This window comes from Callospermophilus lateralis, chromosome 14 (genome assembly GCF_048772815.1).
Source record: "Callospermophilus lateralis isolate mCalLat2 chromosome 14, mCalLat2.hap1, whole genome shotgun sequence".
Taxonomy (NCBI): domain Eukaryota; kingdom Metazoa; phylum Chordata; class Mammalia; order Rodentia; family Sciuridae; genus Callospermophilus; species Callospermophilus lateralis.
In genome coordinates this window covers 36,564,596-36,583,058 of record NC_135318.1, presented here as the reverse complement: position 1 = coordinate 36,583,058, position 18,463 = coordinate 36,564,596, and the positions used below count along the sequence as shown (strand labels likewise).

The 18,463-nt window shown below is 45.9% G+C and overlaps 1 protein-coding gene across 2 annotated transcripts in view; it reads right to left on the bottom strand.

Annotated features, from left to right (window-relative positions):
* Positions 1-18,463, bottom strand: part of Epas1 (endothelial PAS domain protein 1) — an 83,449-nt gene that overhangs the window by 35,221 nt on the left and 29,765 nt on the right. Inside the window, exons 1-2 of one of the 2 annotated variants that reach the window (XM_077105203.1) lie at positions 3,645-3,705; positions 1,225-1,465 (exon numbers count right to left, since the gene is read on the bottom strand). In XM_077105203.1, the coding sequence (XP_076961318.1) occupies positions 1,225-1,315 (91 nt within the window). In that variant the 5' untranslated portion in view covers positions 1,316-1,465; positions 3,645-3,705. Of the gene's footprint in view, positions 1-1,224; positions 1,466-3,644; positions 3,836-18,463 lie in introns of those variants that run through there. The other variant, XM_076833473.2, reaches the window with a different exon arrangement.

The window sequence follows — 18,463 nt, the reverse complement described above, 5'->3', positions numbered from 1 at the left end:
GGCACCAGAAGCTCTATCTGCCTCCACAGTTTTTCTCTATCCCACTTTTCCTGCATGGAAAGGTCATGGTTCCTTGGTTAAAATCACATGTCCCATATTTTAATGTCTTTCCCTTAGTGGTCGAGAGAGTGGGAAATCATAATCTCCTGTTAAGCCAACAAATGAAGACTAAGAAAATGCAATGAATCAAAAATAAATTGGAGGGTTCCCTTTAGAAACCTGCTCAGTTGAAAATGAATTTGATATCACCATGTTTGAGTTTGGGGAAGCCCCAAATCAATTTTAGAGTGAAAACAGCCTATTTCGTATATTTACTGATGTTTTAATGCCCTCGGAATGTAGAAGTGACCTTCCTCAGTCCCAGCGTGTAAGGCTCATCTTGAAAGAGGATTTAAGACAATTAAGTGGTATTTTCACTGACGTTCCCGTCAGAGTGTTCTGTCCTCAGCCCAGCGTGGAAGTGAATATCATAAAGCTATTGTTTCAGTTTGCTTCCTGTGATATGAATCTCAATCGGTGGCCCCGACCCACAGCCTGAATTTCTCAACGTTAAGGTTTCCTCTCCAACATTCCCACACACAACAGCCTACTGTGAAAATCAAAGGGAAGCATGTTACTAAGTAAAGAAGAAACTTTTCTAAAGCCAAACCTGGTATTTTTTAGCCTTTTGAACTCTGAGATATGTAACCAGCTATTTCCTACTATAAAGTGAGCCAAAATCAGTGCTTGCTCACCTCCGTGGAAATACTCAAATAATGAACTCACAATTTGACTTGGAAAAGCGTGGCAACTTTGCATTTTTGACAGAAACTGCTGAAAAGTAGGTGTGAGGATAGGAAGAGTTTGCCCTGGGTTTTCTTTGACATCATTTCACCAGAAGCTGATTCTTATTACAAATCAATGTACTCGCTCATCCAATTTTTTTATTTCTAAGCTATAATTTATTCAGCAAGCTAGAGGATATGGCCTTTTATGTCATCTTGATGCCCTAGCAACGCTACAGGTACGGAGCGCTGTTCCCTTTGTACAGATGAGGAAACTAAGGCCCACAGACAGGAGTGTTCACAAGGCTGCAGAGAAAAAAGGCAGCCATGCAGAGATTCCAATTGCAGGAGCCCTGCATTCCCTTCTCACCAATTCCGTATTTCTCTACATTATGTGCCAAATATTTAAAAAAAACAAACAAACTATGATTTAAAAAGTAAAAGAGCCTGTCTCACATACAATTTCTGAAAACAGTTTCAACACTGGTCCAGAGAATGCCTGGCAGGAGCCTGGGAGAGGGCGTGGAGAAAAGAGGGAGCCGAGGAGCCATCTCGTCCTCCTCTGGTGGTGCTGGTTCTGTGAGGGCTTCTCCTTCAAGGACATCAGATGGCCAAAAGTAGAAACTTTTTATCCTTTTCTGTCATTTTCTTTCCTTGGGACAGAGAGGCCCAGAGCCGATATGTTGAGGGTTCTGGTCAATCTAGGGTTGAGTCCAGAGAGAAGGTAGGCAGTTTGTGTCCACAGTGCTCAGCAGCTTCTGAGCTCAGATGTGTGATGTCCCACTGAAGTCCCTCTGGTCATATCTCCTTGGGTGAGTCTAGCAGGTAGGGGTTCACACCAGCACACATGCAAGCAGAGGGCCCAACCTCTAACCGGTGGCCCTAAGACAATCTCTGAACTACTGAGAAGGACAACTAGGCTTGAATGGGGACAAACACAGGTGACAAATCCCTGTACCGTGAGCAAAGACAAGAACATCTCTATTAAGGTGTAAGGACCTCCTGAGCATCCACCGCTCAGGGCCAGCCCTGATCAGCTCCTAAGTGTCCTCCTTTGACTTTGGTTCCCTCCTCCAGGCCCCTCAGCCCTTGTCCACATCTTAGCCTGACCAGGTTTGCAGAATCCTCCTGTGATCTCCTATCTGCCTTTCTCAAAAGGACCTGAATTCCAGGTAGAGACTTACCATGTGCTAAATGTGTGAATTTGAGCAACCTTAACTTTCCTGTTCCTCACTTCTCTGTGAAACAAGGAGAAACACCACAAATCCAAATGCATTCAGAGAGACATCCTAGGATTGATAAATGACCCCTCAGGGGCTCTCTGTTGGTAGAAGAAGGGGTGGTCAGGAAGAAAGCCGTGGCTAGCCTAGAGGAATTACAGTCTAAGAGCAGAATTTCAGGTACCATGGCAAGGAAGTAGGGGTGTGGGGAGGGGTCCCTATCTAGTCATTAAATCCTCCACTGCCTACTCTGTGTATATAGTAGATGATTCCCACACTCCAGACACTCTGCCCTCAGCTTCCAGGATGAAAAGCCTCTTTAAAAGAAAGAGGGACACAAGTGTCTCACAATGGCTTCTCTGGGAGCCTTTCTTCTATCAGGCAATGCCAGCTTGGCCGGGCTTTGGCGCATTGTTCCTTCTTTCTGGAGCGTCTGTGACTGAGTCTGCTGTGGCCTTGCTTTGTTTGTAGAGATTGCCTCTCCCCTCAGCGCTCCCCCCCGCTCCCCCTGCACTACTGGCTCTTTTCCGAGAGACTGCGTAGTCAGTCCTACGACATAGGCTTAGCCTCCAACCCTTGGGCCCTCTGAGCCGCGTTCTCTCCCCTGAAGGTCTTTCCCCCATATCCTTCCTGTGCTCAGGGCCCAGAATAGCACAGGCTGGTGTGGCCTCTTGGCTTCACACTGGATTCCCTCTGCTAGGGGCTTTTTTCCTGGAATAGCCACTTTGCTATTTGGGATGACAGAACCAGCCTGTCCCCAAGGTATCACACTCACTCAGGAAAACTAAAAATGAACCACAAAAGCCCCTGTCCTCCTGACTACCTCCTTCACACTAACCCCCTTGGACACTGCCCACCTGGAGCACCAGACCCTCCGCGGCACGCTGCCCAGTGTCCTTACAGAAAGGACAGACTAGACGAGATTGCCACATAGGATCTGGAACTGGAAAACTTCTCGGGCTGCCTCTCCCTGGTCAAGGACCAACAGGAAATGGTTTTTGAAGAATGTAACCCTCTGAGAAAAAAGAATGTTCTGTGAACCATGAGTTGCAGAGATATGAGGGAGGGTGAGAGTTTATGGGTTCTCTGGGGAGGATGATATATGAGCCATCAGCCAGAGGCTCCCCCATGGAAATGATCACCGCTAGGCCGTCGTTCCAGTTAATTCTCACAGGCACCTTATGCAGTAACCATGTTTAACCCCATTTTACAGGTGAGGAAATCAAGGTTCATAGAGAACAAATGACCTACTTGGCTCAACTGGCTAGACAGAGGAAATAACTGAATGGGCATACCATCACAGCTGTCCCAGAGAAGACAGCGGCAAAATGCTTCCTGCAGGCAGGTGCAACCTATTTGGGGAAGTCAATGAAGACATTCTTGGTTCTCCCAGGCCCCTTTCTTCGCCTCACCTCCAGGTACCATGCGTTTGCTTGATTCTGACCATGCCCTCCTCCCCTAGCTGTATTCATCATCTAGGTCATTGCTGGAGAGATGTTTGACATGAGGGAAAAGGACACCAATGCTGGGGGTGAGGTGTTTGTAGAGTAGGGTGTCTGAGAGGAAGGTTTTGCACCTCTGGCACCCTGGGGGCTCTTGGGTGTAGGAACACGCTGGTAAGGCTGCCCTCTGTGCCCTCCAGGGGACCTACCACCCTCACCTGAGGACAGGAGCTTGTGTGTTCGCAGGAAGCTGATGGCCAGGCGCATGATGGAGGCCTTGTCCAGGTGGGAGCTCACGCTGTGGGGCAGGGGCAGCTCATGGGCCAGTTCATAGAAGACCTCGGTCTCCTTGCTGCGCCGGCACCTCGCGGCATCTCGGGACTTCTCCTTCCTCCTCTCTGAGCTGCTCCTAAATTGAGAGACAAGGAATTAGTCCTTAAAAGTTCACCATCACCTTATCACACCCCTGGTCAAGACATGGCTGGGGACCCCCACAGTACAGTGCAGCCAAACTCTCCCATGGAATCAATGTGGGCTCGCACTGGTGGCGGGCACCCTGCATCCTGATGCCTGCTTTATGTGGTTGGCTCTGCGCGTGTGAGTATTGGTGTCTCCCCACTGCCTCCCTCCTCCGCCATACCCATGGTGTCCAGGGCAGCACCTAATATGGGGAGGGTAACCACAAAGACTCACTGATGAAGAGAACTAACTGGCAATGCCTTGGATCTGGTCCTGGGTTATCTGGGGACAGGGGTCCATGTGCAGAGATGGGAAAGAAAGGGTGAGGAAGCAATGGTCAGTGGCCCGGAGGTCAAAAGCTCTAGAGAACAAGATGAAAAACCATCTCAAGAGCCTCTTTTTGGATAAGATGCACTCAGGAAAAGTGAAGCCTTATATCTTATTTTATATCGGAGAATGATTTCCCCAGCAAAACTTGAAAATGCCATCTAGCCCAAGAGGAACTGCTATCTAGACACGCATCAGCCTGCAGTCCCAAATAGCACACCTGTCAAGAGCTAAAAAAGAGAACTGTATACAACCAAAGATATGAAAAATTGGGAACTATATGTGTAATAAGAATTGTAATGCATTCCACTGTCATATATGAAAAAAAAAGAATAGATGCAAATACATTTTCTCTCCAGACTCTGCCAGCCTAGATCAAGAGTTTCTAGTGCTCATTGTCCTCTTTGCTGCAGCACAGAGGAAGGAAAGATGACAGATACCAAAGCCTACCTCTTTTGGGAAGTACTAAAGAAACCCTTGGTCTTCGAGTTTGAGCACGGGCAAGTTTTAAAGCTAGAATGTCTGGGCTGGCATTCTAACTTCTCGGCTTGCTACCCTGGCAAGCTTAAGTTATCTGAACAGTTAGTTTATCTTTATTTTCCTCATCTGTAAAATGGTAATAACTGCACCCACCCCACAGAGTTACTGAAGGACTAAATGTGATTATTTATGTAAAATATTTAGCACCAGGCCTAACCCAACTGTAAGCAACCACTGTTAAAAATAAAATATCTGTTGATGAAAAGATTAATAGGTGTATAAAATTCCAAAATGGCATAGGACAATCCTATTTTCATAGAAATTTATATATTATACATTGTATTTCCTATATATCATATAAAAATGTCCATAAATACGATAAAATTGTAACTTCTTATAGTGATCACTGACTTTTAGGTATTATCTGAAATAGTGCCATGTAAGTATCTCTATCCACGGAAGCAGGTATTATTATACCTGATTTACAGATGAGAAAAGGGACCAACAGAGGCTGCTATCAGGTAAATGGGGAAGTGGGACTTTGCACAGAGCAGATGGGCCCCAGATTCCAGTCACTGGGCCATCAGTGACTTCCCTGTCTCTTTTTCTTCAATACTATTAACAGTTACAGGGTAGTGGAGATTTTCCTCCCCCAGGGTTTAATCTCTATTTTCTTATGTTTCTACAAATAGCCTACATTGCTTGTGTAACAAAGAAGTTTCTTTTTCAATTTTTTAAAAAAGTGTTCAATGCAAGCTCATGCCTCTTGAGGCCCCCGTCCAACCATCTCCATCTCGCTCGCTCAGCTGCCTTCTGAGATTTCCCAAATGAGGGCTGCTTCTCTTTTGTTTGGTTTTGCACAGCCTGTTATCTGGACAGAGAATTCATATTGGGGGACTCATAGATTGTTGACACGTCTCTCAAACCCCTCAAGATTTGGGGCGGAAGCATTGTTTTGACTTTACGACAAATTTCATTTACAAAGACAGAACATCCAGCTCCCTGGATGGATTAAGCAACACACACTCACACTGCAGGAAGACTTGTCCAACAGCTGCTGACGGTCAGGATAATCCTTCAGAAAATTGTGAAATTTTTTTCTTGTCCTCCTTTTTCTGTTTTGGTTTGTTTGTTTTTATCTAACCCTTGCTCCCTCCTTTCTCCCTGGCTTTCAGCTCTCAGGACTCCTGCCCTTCACCCCATTCATTCTACCTTCTCAGAACCTGCCTTAGGGCAATTTTGCTTTTGTGACCAGACTTGAAGGACAGTTTGCATGTTAGTCCCTTGCATGTGCATTTTAATCCTGACCTTTGATGGGGAGCAGTTAAAGGTTTGCAGGGATTGTGGCACAGGAAAGACAGGTGGAAAGAGGGCGGGATATTAACATTGTATATACATCATGCCACTGCTTTAGGAGAGACAGGTAAAAGGTGTTGAATTCCATTCTCTTGCACTGACCCTCATATCCTGACAAAAGCATCATCAACACACATCCCACTCACCAGGGGCATCTGGAGAAGCCATCCCCAGATGAAGAGATTCCAGCACAGGCTGCCACGTGAACAGCAGCATCTGTAAGCACACGGCTTCCCTCTGATGATGGCCACTGCCCCTTCCTCAGAGAAGTGCACGCAAGGCAAAGGAAGAGCCCGGGAGGGAAGAGGCACCCTGAAGGCAACGTTCAGACAGTGGCGTTCGAGCTCTGAGTCCTGCCGTACTCCTTCAACCACACAAACATTTACTGATACCTATGTATATGGCTGCTGCTGCACCAAGAGAACTAAACGTATGACCTCTTTATGATCTTCTTACCAACACAACTTGGAATGTCTTGTTTACATAACTTATAGATGCAGAAATGGAGACTCAGCCATATCATGTCATTTCCCCAACGTCACAAAGTTAATGCCACCATGAGTCCTTGTTTACAGTCAGTGAGCGGACACAGAGCAGTTTTGAGATCTAGGTACTCCCTGTCTCTCCATCCTTGCAACCCCTGAGGGCAGGGCAAGACAGACATTGCCAGTGCCCCCATTTCAGCTGTTTGGAAACTGAGACCCAAAGTAGGTTAAGTAGCTGCCTGGGCAATCAACTAACTAGTGGCAGAGTCAGAGTTAGAAATCTGGTCTCCCTAGGCCTGTGCTTTTTACACTGCTGAACTGGAGGAGATAGTGGCTTTAGCAAGAAATAAAGAAACAAAAACATCTTAACATGCAGAAAAAGAAGACTGAGAACCTTACCCAGACTCTTGGTCTAAAAGTTATGTACTCTGTTTCAGCTACCTTGCTTTTACAGTTGCACCCTAGGACTAGTGTGACTTTAATTAGATTATCTCATTAACCTTAACACAGTCCAGAGACGTCTGTCTAATGTTGACTCTTGGAAGAAGAGACAGAAATCTGTAATACTGCAATATTTAATTAGCAACAATAAAGAATAAGAATAATTAACACTAAGGCAAAGGTAAGACCTCCCCAAGCTCAGCTGGTACATACACACTTGGCTTCCCCCTACCAGTCACCATGGGTGGGGAGCTGGAAGCCAGGTGAGGTGGTATTTTCATACACTGCCCATGACACTATCTAGCTATCTGATTTTGGACAAAAAAAAAATATTCTCTGGGCTCTGATAACCTCATCTATAAAATGGGAAGAATTCCAGGTCTTGTTTGTCAGGATCAAATAGGATGAGTGTGGGAGCAATAGAAAGCTCTACAACAATGGAAAACCATCATGGCAGATAATAATGACCCATTATCTAGCTAATCAGAGCATTAGTCACATTCAGACTTTGGCCACAGTGCCTGTTCTTCATCACCAGATAAGCCATCTTGGGGAGGAGGGCCATGTCAGGCAGGTTGATCCTGACCTATCTTTGTGTCATGTTGCTGAACCTTCTTAGGTCAGTGAGGTGTTTCATTTCCTAAAATACTCGCCCTTTCTTTTCTCTTCCCAGATGGGTCCCAGAGTGAACTGAAATAGATCAGATTTTTTCTCTATTAGAATTTGTTGGTTTCTCTTTTAAAAGATATTTTATTCTCAATTTTATCAATCATCAGAAAAGGCTCAGAAATTGCTTACTCCAAATTTTTTTTTAATTTATTTTTTTCTCCTAAGATCCTCCTCCTACCATTCTCAGTGGCTCTCTTGCTTCCACAGGGAGATCTTACACAATATTTGGCATATGGAGCACATGACCTAAATCTGGTCCTGGTTTACTGTGTCCTTATGCACACACAGAAGCGTTTATGAGAACCTGGTGAGTGCGTAAGAGATACAACTCCTTGTTCTCCAAGAATATGCTGGCCCAAAGGGAACCAACAATCTGAAATATCTCAGAAACCACAGAAATGAGCACAGCCACACACACTCTAGAGGGTTTCGGAACAAATCTGGGCAGGATACTCCGGGGGACTAGATTTTGGCTGGACCTAGAAGGCTCAATAACAATGCCTTCATAATGTTTTAGGGATTCAGAAAGTACTATTCTGCACGTGTGTATTTCATTTGATTTTCAGAACAACCCTAAGAGCCAGGAACTCTGGTCCCCATTTGACAGATAAGAATGTAAAGATTCAGAAAGATAAAATGATTTGCTAAAAGATGTCTCATACTTAGTTGTTCTGCAACCAAGTGCTGTGTTTGTTAGATACTTTCCTGTAGATAGGATGCTAGTTTATACTATAAGAAGAAGAGGAGGGCTAAAATTTGGAAACAATCCAGGGATGGGGCAGTGAGTAGGGCAGCTCTGCCTTGAAGTGAGCACCCATTCACCTAGGAAAAGACCTAGAACCCCAAGAGTAGGGCTAAGAACCAACAGCAGAGGTCAAACAGGGGGTGAGGAAGAAAGGGAATTGGTGCTGAGGGACTTCTCAGAGGCAGCCCGGTTGGTGCAGGGCTGGTATGTGGTGGGTGTAATCAGATGTGACTCCACAGTGCCCCATAAAAACAACCCTGTTGCAGTATCTAATCACACCACAGTTGGGGAACAAGCAGTTTCTGATTTGGGGTGTGGCTTTTTTTTTTTTGGCCTTAAGGTTTTTGTGCATAATTTTATGCTGACTCTCCCCAAGTTGGAAACCCACATGATTCTGAAATATTTGACCCTGACGCAAAGAAGCAGCCACTTTAGGACCCATCAGTCAAAAAAAAATGAAACAAAACTGACTGTCCAACAACATCAGTAGGCAGAGCAGTCCCTCAGTGTCAGAGGAGGACCCTGCTCCCGTGGACACCAAAATCCAAAGATGCTCAAGCTCTATGTATTAAATAGTGTTGCACTTACACAGAACCTATAGATGCCCTTCCATGCACTTTTAATCATCTCTAGATTGCTGAGAACGTCAATACCACGTGAGTGCTTTGTGAATGTTATACTGTGCTGCTTAGGGAATAACAAGAAGAAAAAGAGTCTGCACCCTATTTACTACAGACACAATTTTCTCCCAAATATTTTCAATCTGCTGTTGGTTGAATCAGAGGATGTAGAACCTGAGAATATGAAGAGCCCAATATATATGCTAATACTCACCCAGGAGAAATGTCTTTGCCCAGAGTTCATATAACTTTGCCCAGAGTTTGCCCAGAGTTCAAGCCACACTTTTGCTCCAAGTGTGGCTTGTGGATTCTGCTTGAGCCACTAATTAACAATAATCTGCTCTTGACCAAGATGGTCCTAGCTTCCAGCCTCCAGGTGAGCACAGCCTGGAGAGGTCCCCGATGTCACTAGCTGTACCAGAGAGTCTGGTTGCTTAACTAGCTGTAGACTCCTGACCTTTAGAGTGATTAGGACTCACACACTTAATGACTGTGGCTATCAGGGTATCAAAACCATATGCCCATTGCCCCATAAGGTTAAATGACTTAGAAGCAGAATGGATTTCAGCAGGCCAGTGAGACAGACTGGAGTAATTAAACTAGTTTGGATCCGTCTTGTGGGTGGTGGTGAAGTTCTAAGCCTGAGCCCACTAACAGAGGAAGCAAAGATCAAATGCAATTGGGAGGCACCTAGTGGCCCTTCTATGAGGCTCTGTAGCTACAACACAAGGGCTGCCTGACGGGAGAAACACCCAGCTTCTGGTAGCCCCCGTCCTTGGCAGACAATTGCTTCACAGATTAAATTACAGCAGAGCCAAGGCCATGGTTTTCAATCATGGTTGCTCACTGGAATCAGCAGAGGAGCCTTAAAAAAACTGATGCCCAATATTTCTCATTTGATAGTTCTAGGGTGCAAGCTGAGTGTCAGGAATTTAACGCAGGTTGTTGCTGGTGGTGGTTTATTTTGGTAGAATTTGGAGGAAAGTATCTTTGGAGATGTAAACAGCGATGTTATATGTTTTCTTAAAGATGTAGAAGGAAAAGAAAACTGACATTTATGGAGCACTGGAGCAAGAGGCCCTTCCTAGACAATTCCATTTGATCCTCCCTTAAATTATGCAGTGTTATTGCTCCCAGTCTGACAGAACAGTGGTTCTCAATTCTAGCCCACAGCAGAATCACCTGGAGGGTTTACTAACACAAATTTCGGACCTAATATCACACATTTATAGGGCACTGAAACCCAGGTCTACTTCTAGAACCTAACCACACCCTTTCCCTCTGCCATGCCCTGTGTTCACCTTCACCATGTCCAGACCAACAGGAATTACTTAGCAGTTGGTGGGACCATCACTTACCAATTACGACAACTACAGAAAGAGGGAGATAAAAATAATGATACAGAGATTTGAAATAGATGTCACATAAAAGGTGGCTACCCTTTCAAATGGCCACTCCAGGAAAGGGCTCTAACTTTATTCTGGTGAGGTGACCACTGCTCCAAATATTTTGGGAGGTCTTTCTACTGTTAATGTCGGAGCCACATGAGAAATCACACAGATTCGTAGATTGTTATTTTAAACTCCAAACAATCTTTTCTGGTTTACCCACCCCTTAGTCACTAGACTACGCTGAGGATGGATCTTGGTTATTGTTAAGGATAAAATGTGCCCTCCGGTGATAGGATTTTGCCACAGTTGAAGGTATTCAGAATAGTCTTAGCTCTGAGAGCAATTACAAAGGATGGAGAAATGTTTTAGACGGGGGTGTTGTTTCAGGGGCCAACTTTCTGCAAACATTCTGGTGTTTGTCCAAAGGCAGCAGCAATTAGGGAGGGTCCTCCACTATGTAGGGGAGGGAAAGTATCCCTGTTACAGCAGTCACAACAGCAGATATCCCATGAGAAAATTCAGGAGGAATGGGGCAGATCAGACAGACATGGATGAGGGGAGAAAAAGCATCAATATGCTTATATATAAGCTTTTGTGACGGCCCTGGTCTCTGCCTGAAAGTGAAGACTAACAATACAGGCCAGTACCTCAAACATCCTTCAAGAGGGAAGAAAGAAGAGAGAAGTCAAGAGGGCTGAAGTGGCTCCAGTGGGGGCAGAGGCTTTCACCTGCCCCTTCCCTGAAGGAGAAGCTCTGGGACGTGTCTCATACCCTGACCTCCCAAGTGCCCCTTCTCAGGGCCGAGCCCCCAGCTGCCTGACATACTCTGAGGGTCACAGTCCCTGGAGCAGTGGCCTGGACTGCATTCTCAGCTGACAGTAATGTCTGGGTCTCCCCCGACTTGGCCCTCTAATGGTCAATTCTGCTTGGGGCTGACTGCTGATGCTTATCTGCTGGCCTCTTCTGTTCCAGGCAGCCTTGGAGAAGAGCTCAGCAGATTCAATTACCAAGCAGCCCATCTGGGGCTGCAGATACCCAGCTCCTTACATCACCTGAGGACATGTGGAGTCCCCAGCTCTGCTGGGAAAATTGCATAAACAGAAGAAACCATGAAAACTGTCTCTATGCTCAGTTCCATCAAGCCCAAGCCCTAAGGAGTGCTCTGCTTTGAATATTTGTGTTCCCCTGCCAAATTCATATGCTGAAACCCTTACTCCCAATGCAATGGTAATTGAAATGTGATTAGGGCATGAAGGTGGAATCTCATGAATGGGAACATGACCCTCATAAAAGAGGCCCAAGAAAGATCTCTTTTCCCTTCCACCATGTGGAGGAGACACAGAAGGTGCCAGAAGGTGCCATTCTGTGTACCAAGAAGTGGGTCTTCTTCATAAGACACTGAATAAGCTGCTGCCTTGATTCTGCCTGCTCAGCCTCTTCAAATGTGAAAAGTAAACCTGTGTTATTTCTTAAGTCCTCAGTTGATGGCATTTTAGAGCTGTCTGAACAGACTAAGATAGTAGGGCACTTTTTATTTAACCTATTAGTGAATAATACACTTTGCATTTGTAACACACATTAGAGTTTGTAAAGTACTTTATAAACAAATCTCTAAATAAGTAAAATCTCACACAGTAGTACAGAAGAAGCAGTCATCATTATTCCCATTTTAGAGAGAAGGAAAGCTGAGACTTAGAAAGGTAATGGGAATACATGGAAGTGGGATAAAACTCCTAAGATCTGAATTTTTCAAGGACATGTGGTCAGTAAACTCACTGTCAACTTGGGCTTGACATTCAATTGGAAAATGACTTGCATTATGTCACTCATAACCCAGCTTTTCCTAATAGATCTTTTTTTTTTTTTAAGACATTTTGATGGGGATACAGGTGATGCATATTTGGTGTAGGCAACTTTGAAAATACAGAAAGGTATAAAGAAAAGAGATTTCACTGTATTTATACTTTGGTTACTTAACATCATGTCATACTATTAAAATTTCTTTCAAAATGTTGATAACCTCCAGCAATATCATACTGTAATGGATCATAATGCATTTTACTATTCCATTACTGTTTTTTTCAATTGTGGTTTCCGTTTTTAGCTGTTATAAATAACACTATACTGACTACCTTTGCACCAGGTATTGCTTTCTAACTTATTTATCGTAAGAACTGACACTCGTGTGACTTCCTGCAGCTCCCTACCGCTGCCTCACGCTGACCACCCTGTAAAAGTCAAGTGGATGGATCTGGCAACCTCGGCATCCTTAGAACCATGGCCACCGTTACTGAGTGCAGAGCCCAGAAGAGGAGCTGCAGAGGGAAGGAAAGCAGAATGTGCTCACTCTTCCTTGGGCCTTGGCTCGGCTGTTCCCTTCCTAGGCACCTGCTCCTCAGGCTTCCTTTTTCCTTGTACTCAAAACATCTGTAGAGAAATGACCAGCTGTACTGAAATTGGAGGTTTCCAAGGACACTAATCCAGTCCTGAGAAGATGGCCACCTGAGGGTTAGCAGGACCTCCTCTTCCTTCCATCTTCCACACCCATCCCAAACCCTGTGCGGTTATTTCTAAAGAAGACTTGGTGGCATCTTCCCCCCACAAAAGGAATGGAAAGCAAACAGTGGCAAGAGGCATTTCCCTCTGTGGCCTGTGATGTCCACTACTGCCCAACTCTCCCCACCACACAGACTCCAGCTAAGGGATTAATGAACCTCAGCAGGTTGAGATGCTGCTGCTGCTGTTACATCCAGCAGCGACCAGAGACAATCCTTCCCTCTTATTAAAGAACTCTCAGCCCACTGCCTCTGGTTTAATCCTGAAATGGTCTTGTGAGGTAGATATGGCCATCCCTAGTGACACACCAGGAAAAATCCCCCAAGGATGTCTGTCAGCCCATGCCCAGGGCTGATCCAGTGACAGAGCCAGCTCTCACACCTGTATCATTTGATGCTAAACCCCACACTCTCATTTGTAATTAGGCAACCTTCCCCTAAATGGCAATAAGTAGTTCCTTCTTGCAGGACGGGAGGACCTTGCTGACCTTGGCACGTGGGGCTGAAGCTCTCTAAGGACACTTAACCTTATGGAACTGTGGAAATAAACCTTCTTGACCTGGGAAGCAGCAAAAGGGAAAAGCTCTTGTCCCAGGTCAGAACTTCAAAGGCGAAGCAGCCCTGGGAGGGATAGTTTTCCTTTGCCTGAAGATATCTTTAAAGAAAAGAGGAGACACTCGTTTGCTAGAAGTGCTTAGATGCCACAGGTAAGCAGTTCCTTCCCACTGGACCATTCTTAGGGCCACTTCCCTGGGCCTGAAGGTATTCTCCATGCCCAAGTGGTTACTAGGTCAGATCCGGGGGTTTTCCTTAGGTTTCTGCTCACTAGCAGCCTTCTTTCTTTGAATTCCACAAGCAACCAACAGAACAATCTGTGGTTTGGCTCAAACCATCCTGTATGTGTTCCTACAACACTGCCTTCAACTAGGAAAACTGCGCAGCAGTAGGATTAAAAAAAAAAAAAAAAAGTGTCCAACATGTAAAACAGATTCCGCAGCATGGCACTCTGGGCAGTGCAGTGGGGAGCAGGTGACCACCCCCACAGCACCTGAGACTCGACTCTGCTGCAACCCGCTCCACAGGCTCCCTGGAACACTCCCCTCTTCATCTCTTTGGCCTAAAGCTGCTCCTGTCGCACCTCATCCCACAAGACCATTTTCTCCAGGAAGGCCTCACCTGCCTTCTCTGGGGAAAATCTCGCTTCAGAGATTCCATCCTGCACAGTCAGTTTGGGTTGCTCTCCCTTTATTTCAACCCCAAGTAGACCACACATTTTCTGGGAAAGGACCCCACCCTCTGTTCTTTTGGTGTCCTCTAAGGCACAAGCGGAGACCTTGGAGAAAAGCCACTTCAATGATTTCTGTTCTGCAAATTCCTCAAATTCATTCACTATTCTAGATCCTTCCTAAGACTTCTAATCCTACACATAATTAAAATAAGAGTTTTCCATCTGGGAAGTCTTTGGCACAGAGACGCTCAAAGATAAGTCTCTGTGTGTGTGTGTGTGTGTGTGTGTGTACAAGTGTATGTTTTATTAACTCTGAATAAAAGCTAGTGACGGTGCCTGTGGAGTCCATAGGCCAGCACTTCACACTTAACTGTGCACACAAATCACCTGGGATCTTGTTCCAATCAGTTTCTGATTCAGGAGGCCTGGGCTGCAGCCTGGGGTTCTGCATTTCTAGCAACTTCCTGGGTGCTGCTGCTGCTCTGTTGCCTCACACTTTGAGAGGAAAGAAACCCAGGGACCCATGGGATATTGGGACCAAAGACACCATGGACATGCCATGTGGCAAGGTTAGTGCTGCCCTGATGCCATCCTTATCCAGAGGCACTTAAAGTCTAAGTCGGGTCTTCTCTTCTGCCAGGAAGAGTTTTATACTTTCTGCACCTTTCTTTGTTTGATATCTCTTCCCTCCTTTGTGTCTTTCCTCTATTATCTCATCCCTTCCTATTTCTTGAAAACCCATCTCTCAGGCTCAGCTCAAGCCCTACCCCCACCCCCAGCATCCTTTCCTCCACCCTACACCAGCATCCCAGCTCCCTTCTTCCAGGCACTTCCTGCCCACATTACTCACCCACCCTTATTAAAGGCTGCCCTGTCTTGTTGGTTTTTCTGTGCAAACGTCCTGCTGCTGGATGGACTGTAGGGGCATAGACATGGATCATCTACTTTCGTCGGCCCTTTACAGGGCCTTGGTTCTGGGCAGACAAACTGGGCAAATATCTGCTAATTGATCTTAAGGACAATTCAAGTGGTCTTTTACTCTCCTTTTCACCTCAGGGAGGAAAGAAAAAGTACCCCAGCTGCCTTGGCCCACAGCCCCAAGCCAGGCCCCACACCATGCCACTCCCAGGGCTGCAGCTGGGCCAGCATAGGTTTGAATTCACTCTCTGCAGCTCTTCGCCCCCTCAGGGAAGAGTTAAAGTGTTGGGAAGGCAGCTTCCCACTTGGAAATCTCCATTTCCTCCTGCAGTGTGAACAAGAGAACTCTATGGACAGAGGCTGAACGAGCCAACTGCACAGGGAGTGAACTTGCTCTGAATGGAGCTGTTCTGAAGCCGGCCAAGTAAAGTCATTAAGATGCCAGCCCTGAGGTGCAGCCCCCAGCATCACCTCCAGATAGCCATATCCTCAAGTCCGCCCAGCAGGGCATGAATGGTGAACACAGAGCCAGTGAAAGCAAGCTCTTTCATGAGCAGGGGCTAGAGGAACTCCTCTCCTCCTAGGGTGGGGGTGGGGTGCTGCAGAGGCGCAAAAGCAAAAGTCATTCCTTCCTCCCCTCCCACCCCATCTTCACCATACCAAACTAAAATTAACCCTCTGATTTACACGCAATTGCCAAAAACCCATTGCTCCTCAAAAGGCAACTAAGAAGGGGCGGGGGAGGTAATAATAACATTAGAGAAAATATGTGCAATGCCAAAAATAATCACCGTGTCATGAGAAAACAGAACTGAGCTGCCTCAGGGGCCAGCACTGGGTATATTCAGGAAGGAGGGGGCAGAAATTCCCCTGGAAATGTCGTCAGACATTCTGGGTGAAAAAAAAAAAAAGGCTATAACTGGAATGGACAACTGTCAGGGAGAACTCTTTTCAAGTCCAGAATATAATTTCAAGGCCAGTTCTCCTCTTGATTTCAGACACTTTAATTTCAAAGAAAATAACATTTGCTTGACCTTTAAACAGGATTGATACTTGATGCTAAAGGTGAGATATCCTAGGATCTGTAGGATCTGTCCTACTAATCCCAATTTGATGTCAGAACTTCTGGTGCCTAGTATTTGAAGTATTTCAAAACTGCAAGAGAAGAGGGGGGGCGGAAATCCCACAGGATCTCTCACTCCTATCAGCATCCCATAACCCCATCTCCCTGCCCTATTAAAAAATTTTTTTAAATAACAAGAAAGCAAGAAAAAATGAAAGCAGAAAGGAAACAGCTGGTAGAGAATCTATCTTGGATGTCCTTTATAAACAACTCTGATTGGAGGCTGATTTACATGGTGACTTGTCCAGAGTTGTGGGGTCTGATTCATGGTCACAGTGCAATGACTTGCTTTCTCCCAATTCTGACCTCTCTTACTCTGGCGAGATGGCCATGCACACTGAGGAAGCCTCACTCCATCCTTCTGCAAAGAGGTCATCAAAAGCCACGGGAAATGCTAAAAGTCTTCCCTAAATTTCTATCACACTCACAAATGGTAGCACTGAGCAATTTGGGAAATAGGTTTGTACTTTCCCCCAGCCACAGCTTAGCTCCTTCCTCCACTCATTCAAGAAATCTGATTCCCTCTCCATGTGCAGGGGCTGCTGCAAACAGTAGATTGGCATGTGGGACATTCCTGACCTCAGGGAGCTTGCAGAGAAGTAACGTTCTGGAGGACTGGCCTAATAGCCAGTCAACACCAGAGGAGTTGGAGAAGAGCAAGTCTGTGAGGCTGGAAAAGACAGGCAGAGCTCTGTGCCCCAGGGGACTTGAAGGAGGAGTAGGATGTGGGGAGGTAACCAGGAGGGAGGACAAGGACAAAGATATTGCTGGGGGAATGACAGGCAGCAGCAGTCAGAAGCCAGGCTAGAGAGTGAGGGACAAGGCAGCCGTGGGTGTGGGGAGAATGCTTTCATTACACAAACTGTGCTGAGAATCTACAAGGTGCCAAGGACAGAAGAGGCTAATTAGTGGCCGAGGTGCCAGTGGTAGGCAGTGCTGGAACCAGGCTCTACCCGGGTTCTGCTGGCCATGCTCTGGCCACACTGGACAACAAGTATGAGAACCTCTCTTTATTTGGCACCAAAGCCAGGGAAAATGAATCCCTTTGTTAGAAGCTCTAAATATGGCAGCAACCCTTGGGCTGCCACAGGCTGGAACCCGGCTAGGTCCACAGAGACCTCTGCAAGACATTCCTGCTGAGCGGCGAATCACAATGTTACCCTTGGGATGGAAAACAAACTTTATCCAGGGCACACGCCTCCTCAAACTCCATGGGGTTTTATTTATTTCCACAGATGTTAGCCCCTCTCTTCCAGCTATTTCCCCTTGCCCTTCACCTCCTTCACCACTGATCAAGAAAGATGTCATTCCAGCCAGGCCTCAGGGAGAGGAACAGCTCACTAGCCCACTGCCCTCTCCCCAAGCCATTTCCAGCGTTGCATTCCCACATTTAAAACTTGATATCCTTTAGCCCTTTGCTATTCCTTATCTTTAGGGTCTCCCCAGAGGGCACAGGCAAAATGGCCAGTTTACATACCACAGTACCTTGCCCTGAGAGCAATGGTGTCTCCAAACTGGTATGGTCAGCTAGAGTGAAGACTAGACTACTAGGATCCCCTACCAGTGAATCATATTGCAGAGTTCTAAAGTCTTGCTGATTCCAAGTAGAAAGTGGATTAATAATGAGGAGTAATGGTGACCGCATCTATCAAAGGTTACCTAGCAATCTATGACTCCTATCCCTAGGGAATATATCCTGAGGACGTTTGCATGTAGAAGTAGCTGCCTGTGCCTGCTGACCACATCACAGTGTGCTCAGTGAGCCAGCTGCCAGTCAGCTCCCACTGACATAGGTGAACAAGTCCAGACAGGGTGGCCCCCTTCTCCAAGAGGCCAGGGAAGTTTCTGCCTTGGATCCCACCTCCTTGACATAAGAGAACAATCTATTGCCCAATACCACCCTGCCCAGGGCCTTTCCTTCACACATGTAGGAGCTGTTCTTAGAATTGGGCTTCTGGCAGGGAAGATAGCAGGGTTTGGCCAGGGTTCCAGACCTTTGACAATGTAATATGGAAGTGAGAAAACAGGACAAGCCACCTCCTTGCACCCTCCCCCCCACCTCCCACAAAAGCTACTGAATACAAAAATATTAAGTAAAACCAAAAAAAAATTTAAACCCAATGATAACCCTAAAGATCAGAAAGCAGGCTTAAAGAATAACCCATACTTTGGAATAAACACTCTCCATTAGCCTGAATTCCAACTTTTAAAAAATCAGTTCTCCCAACTTTCAACTCACA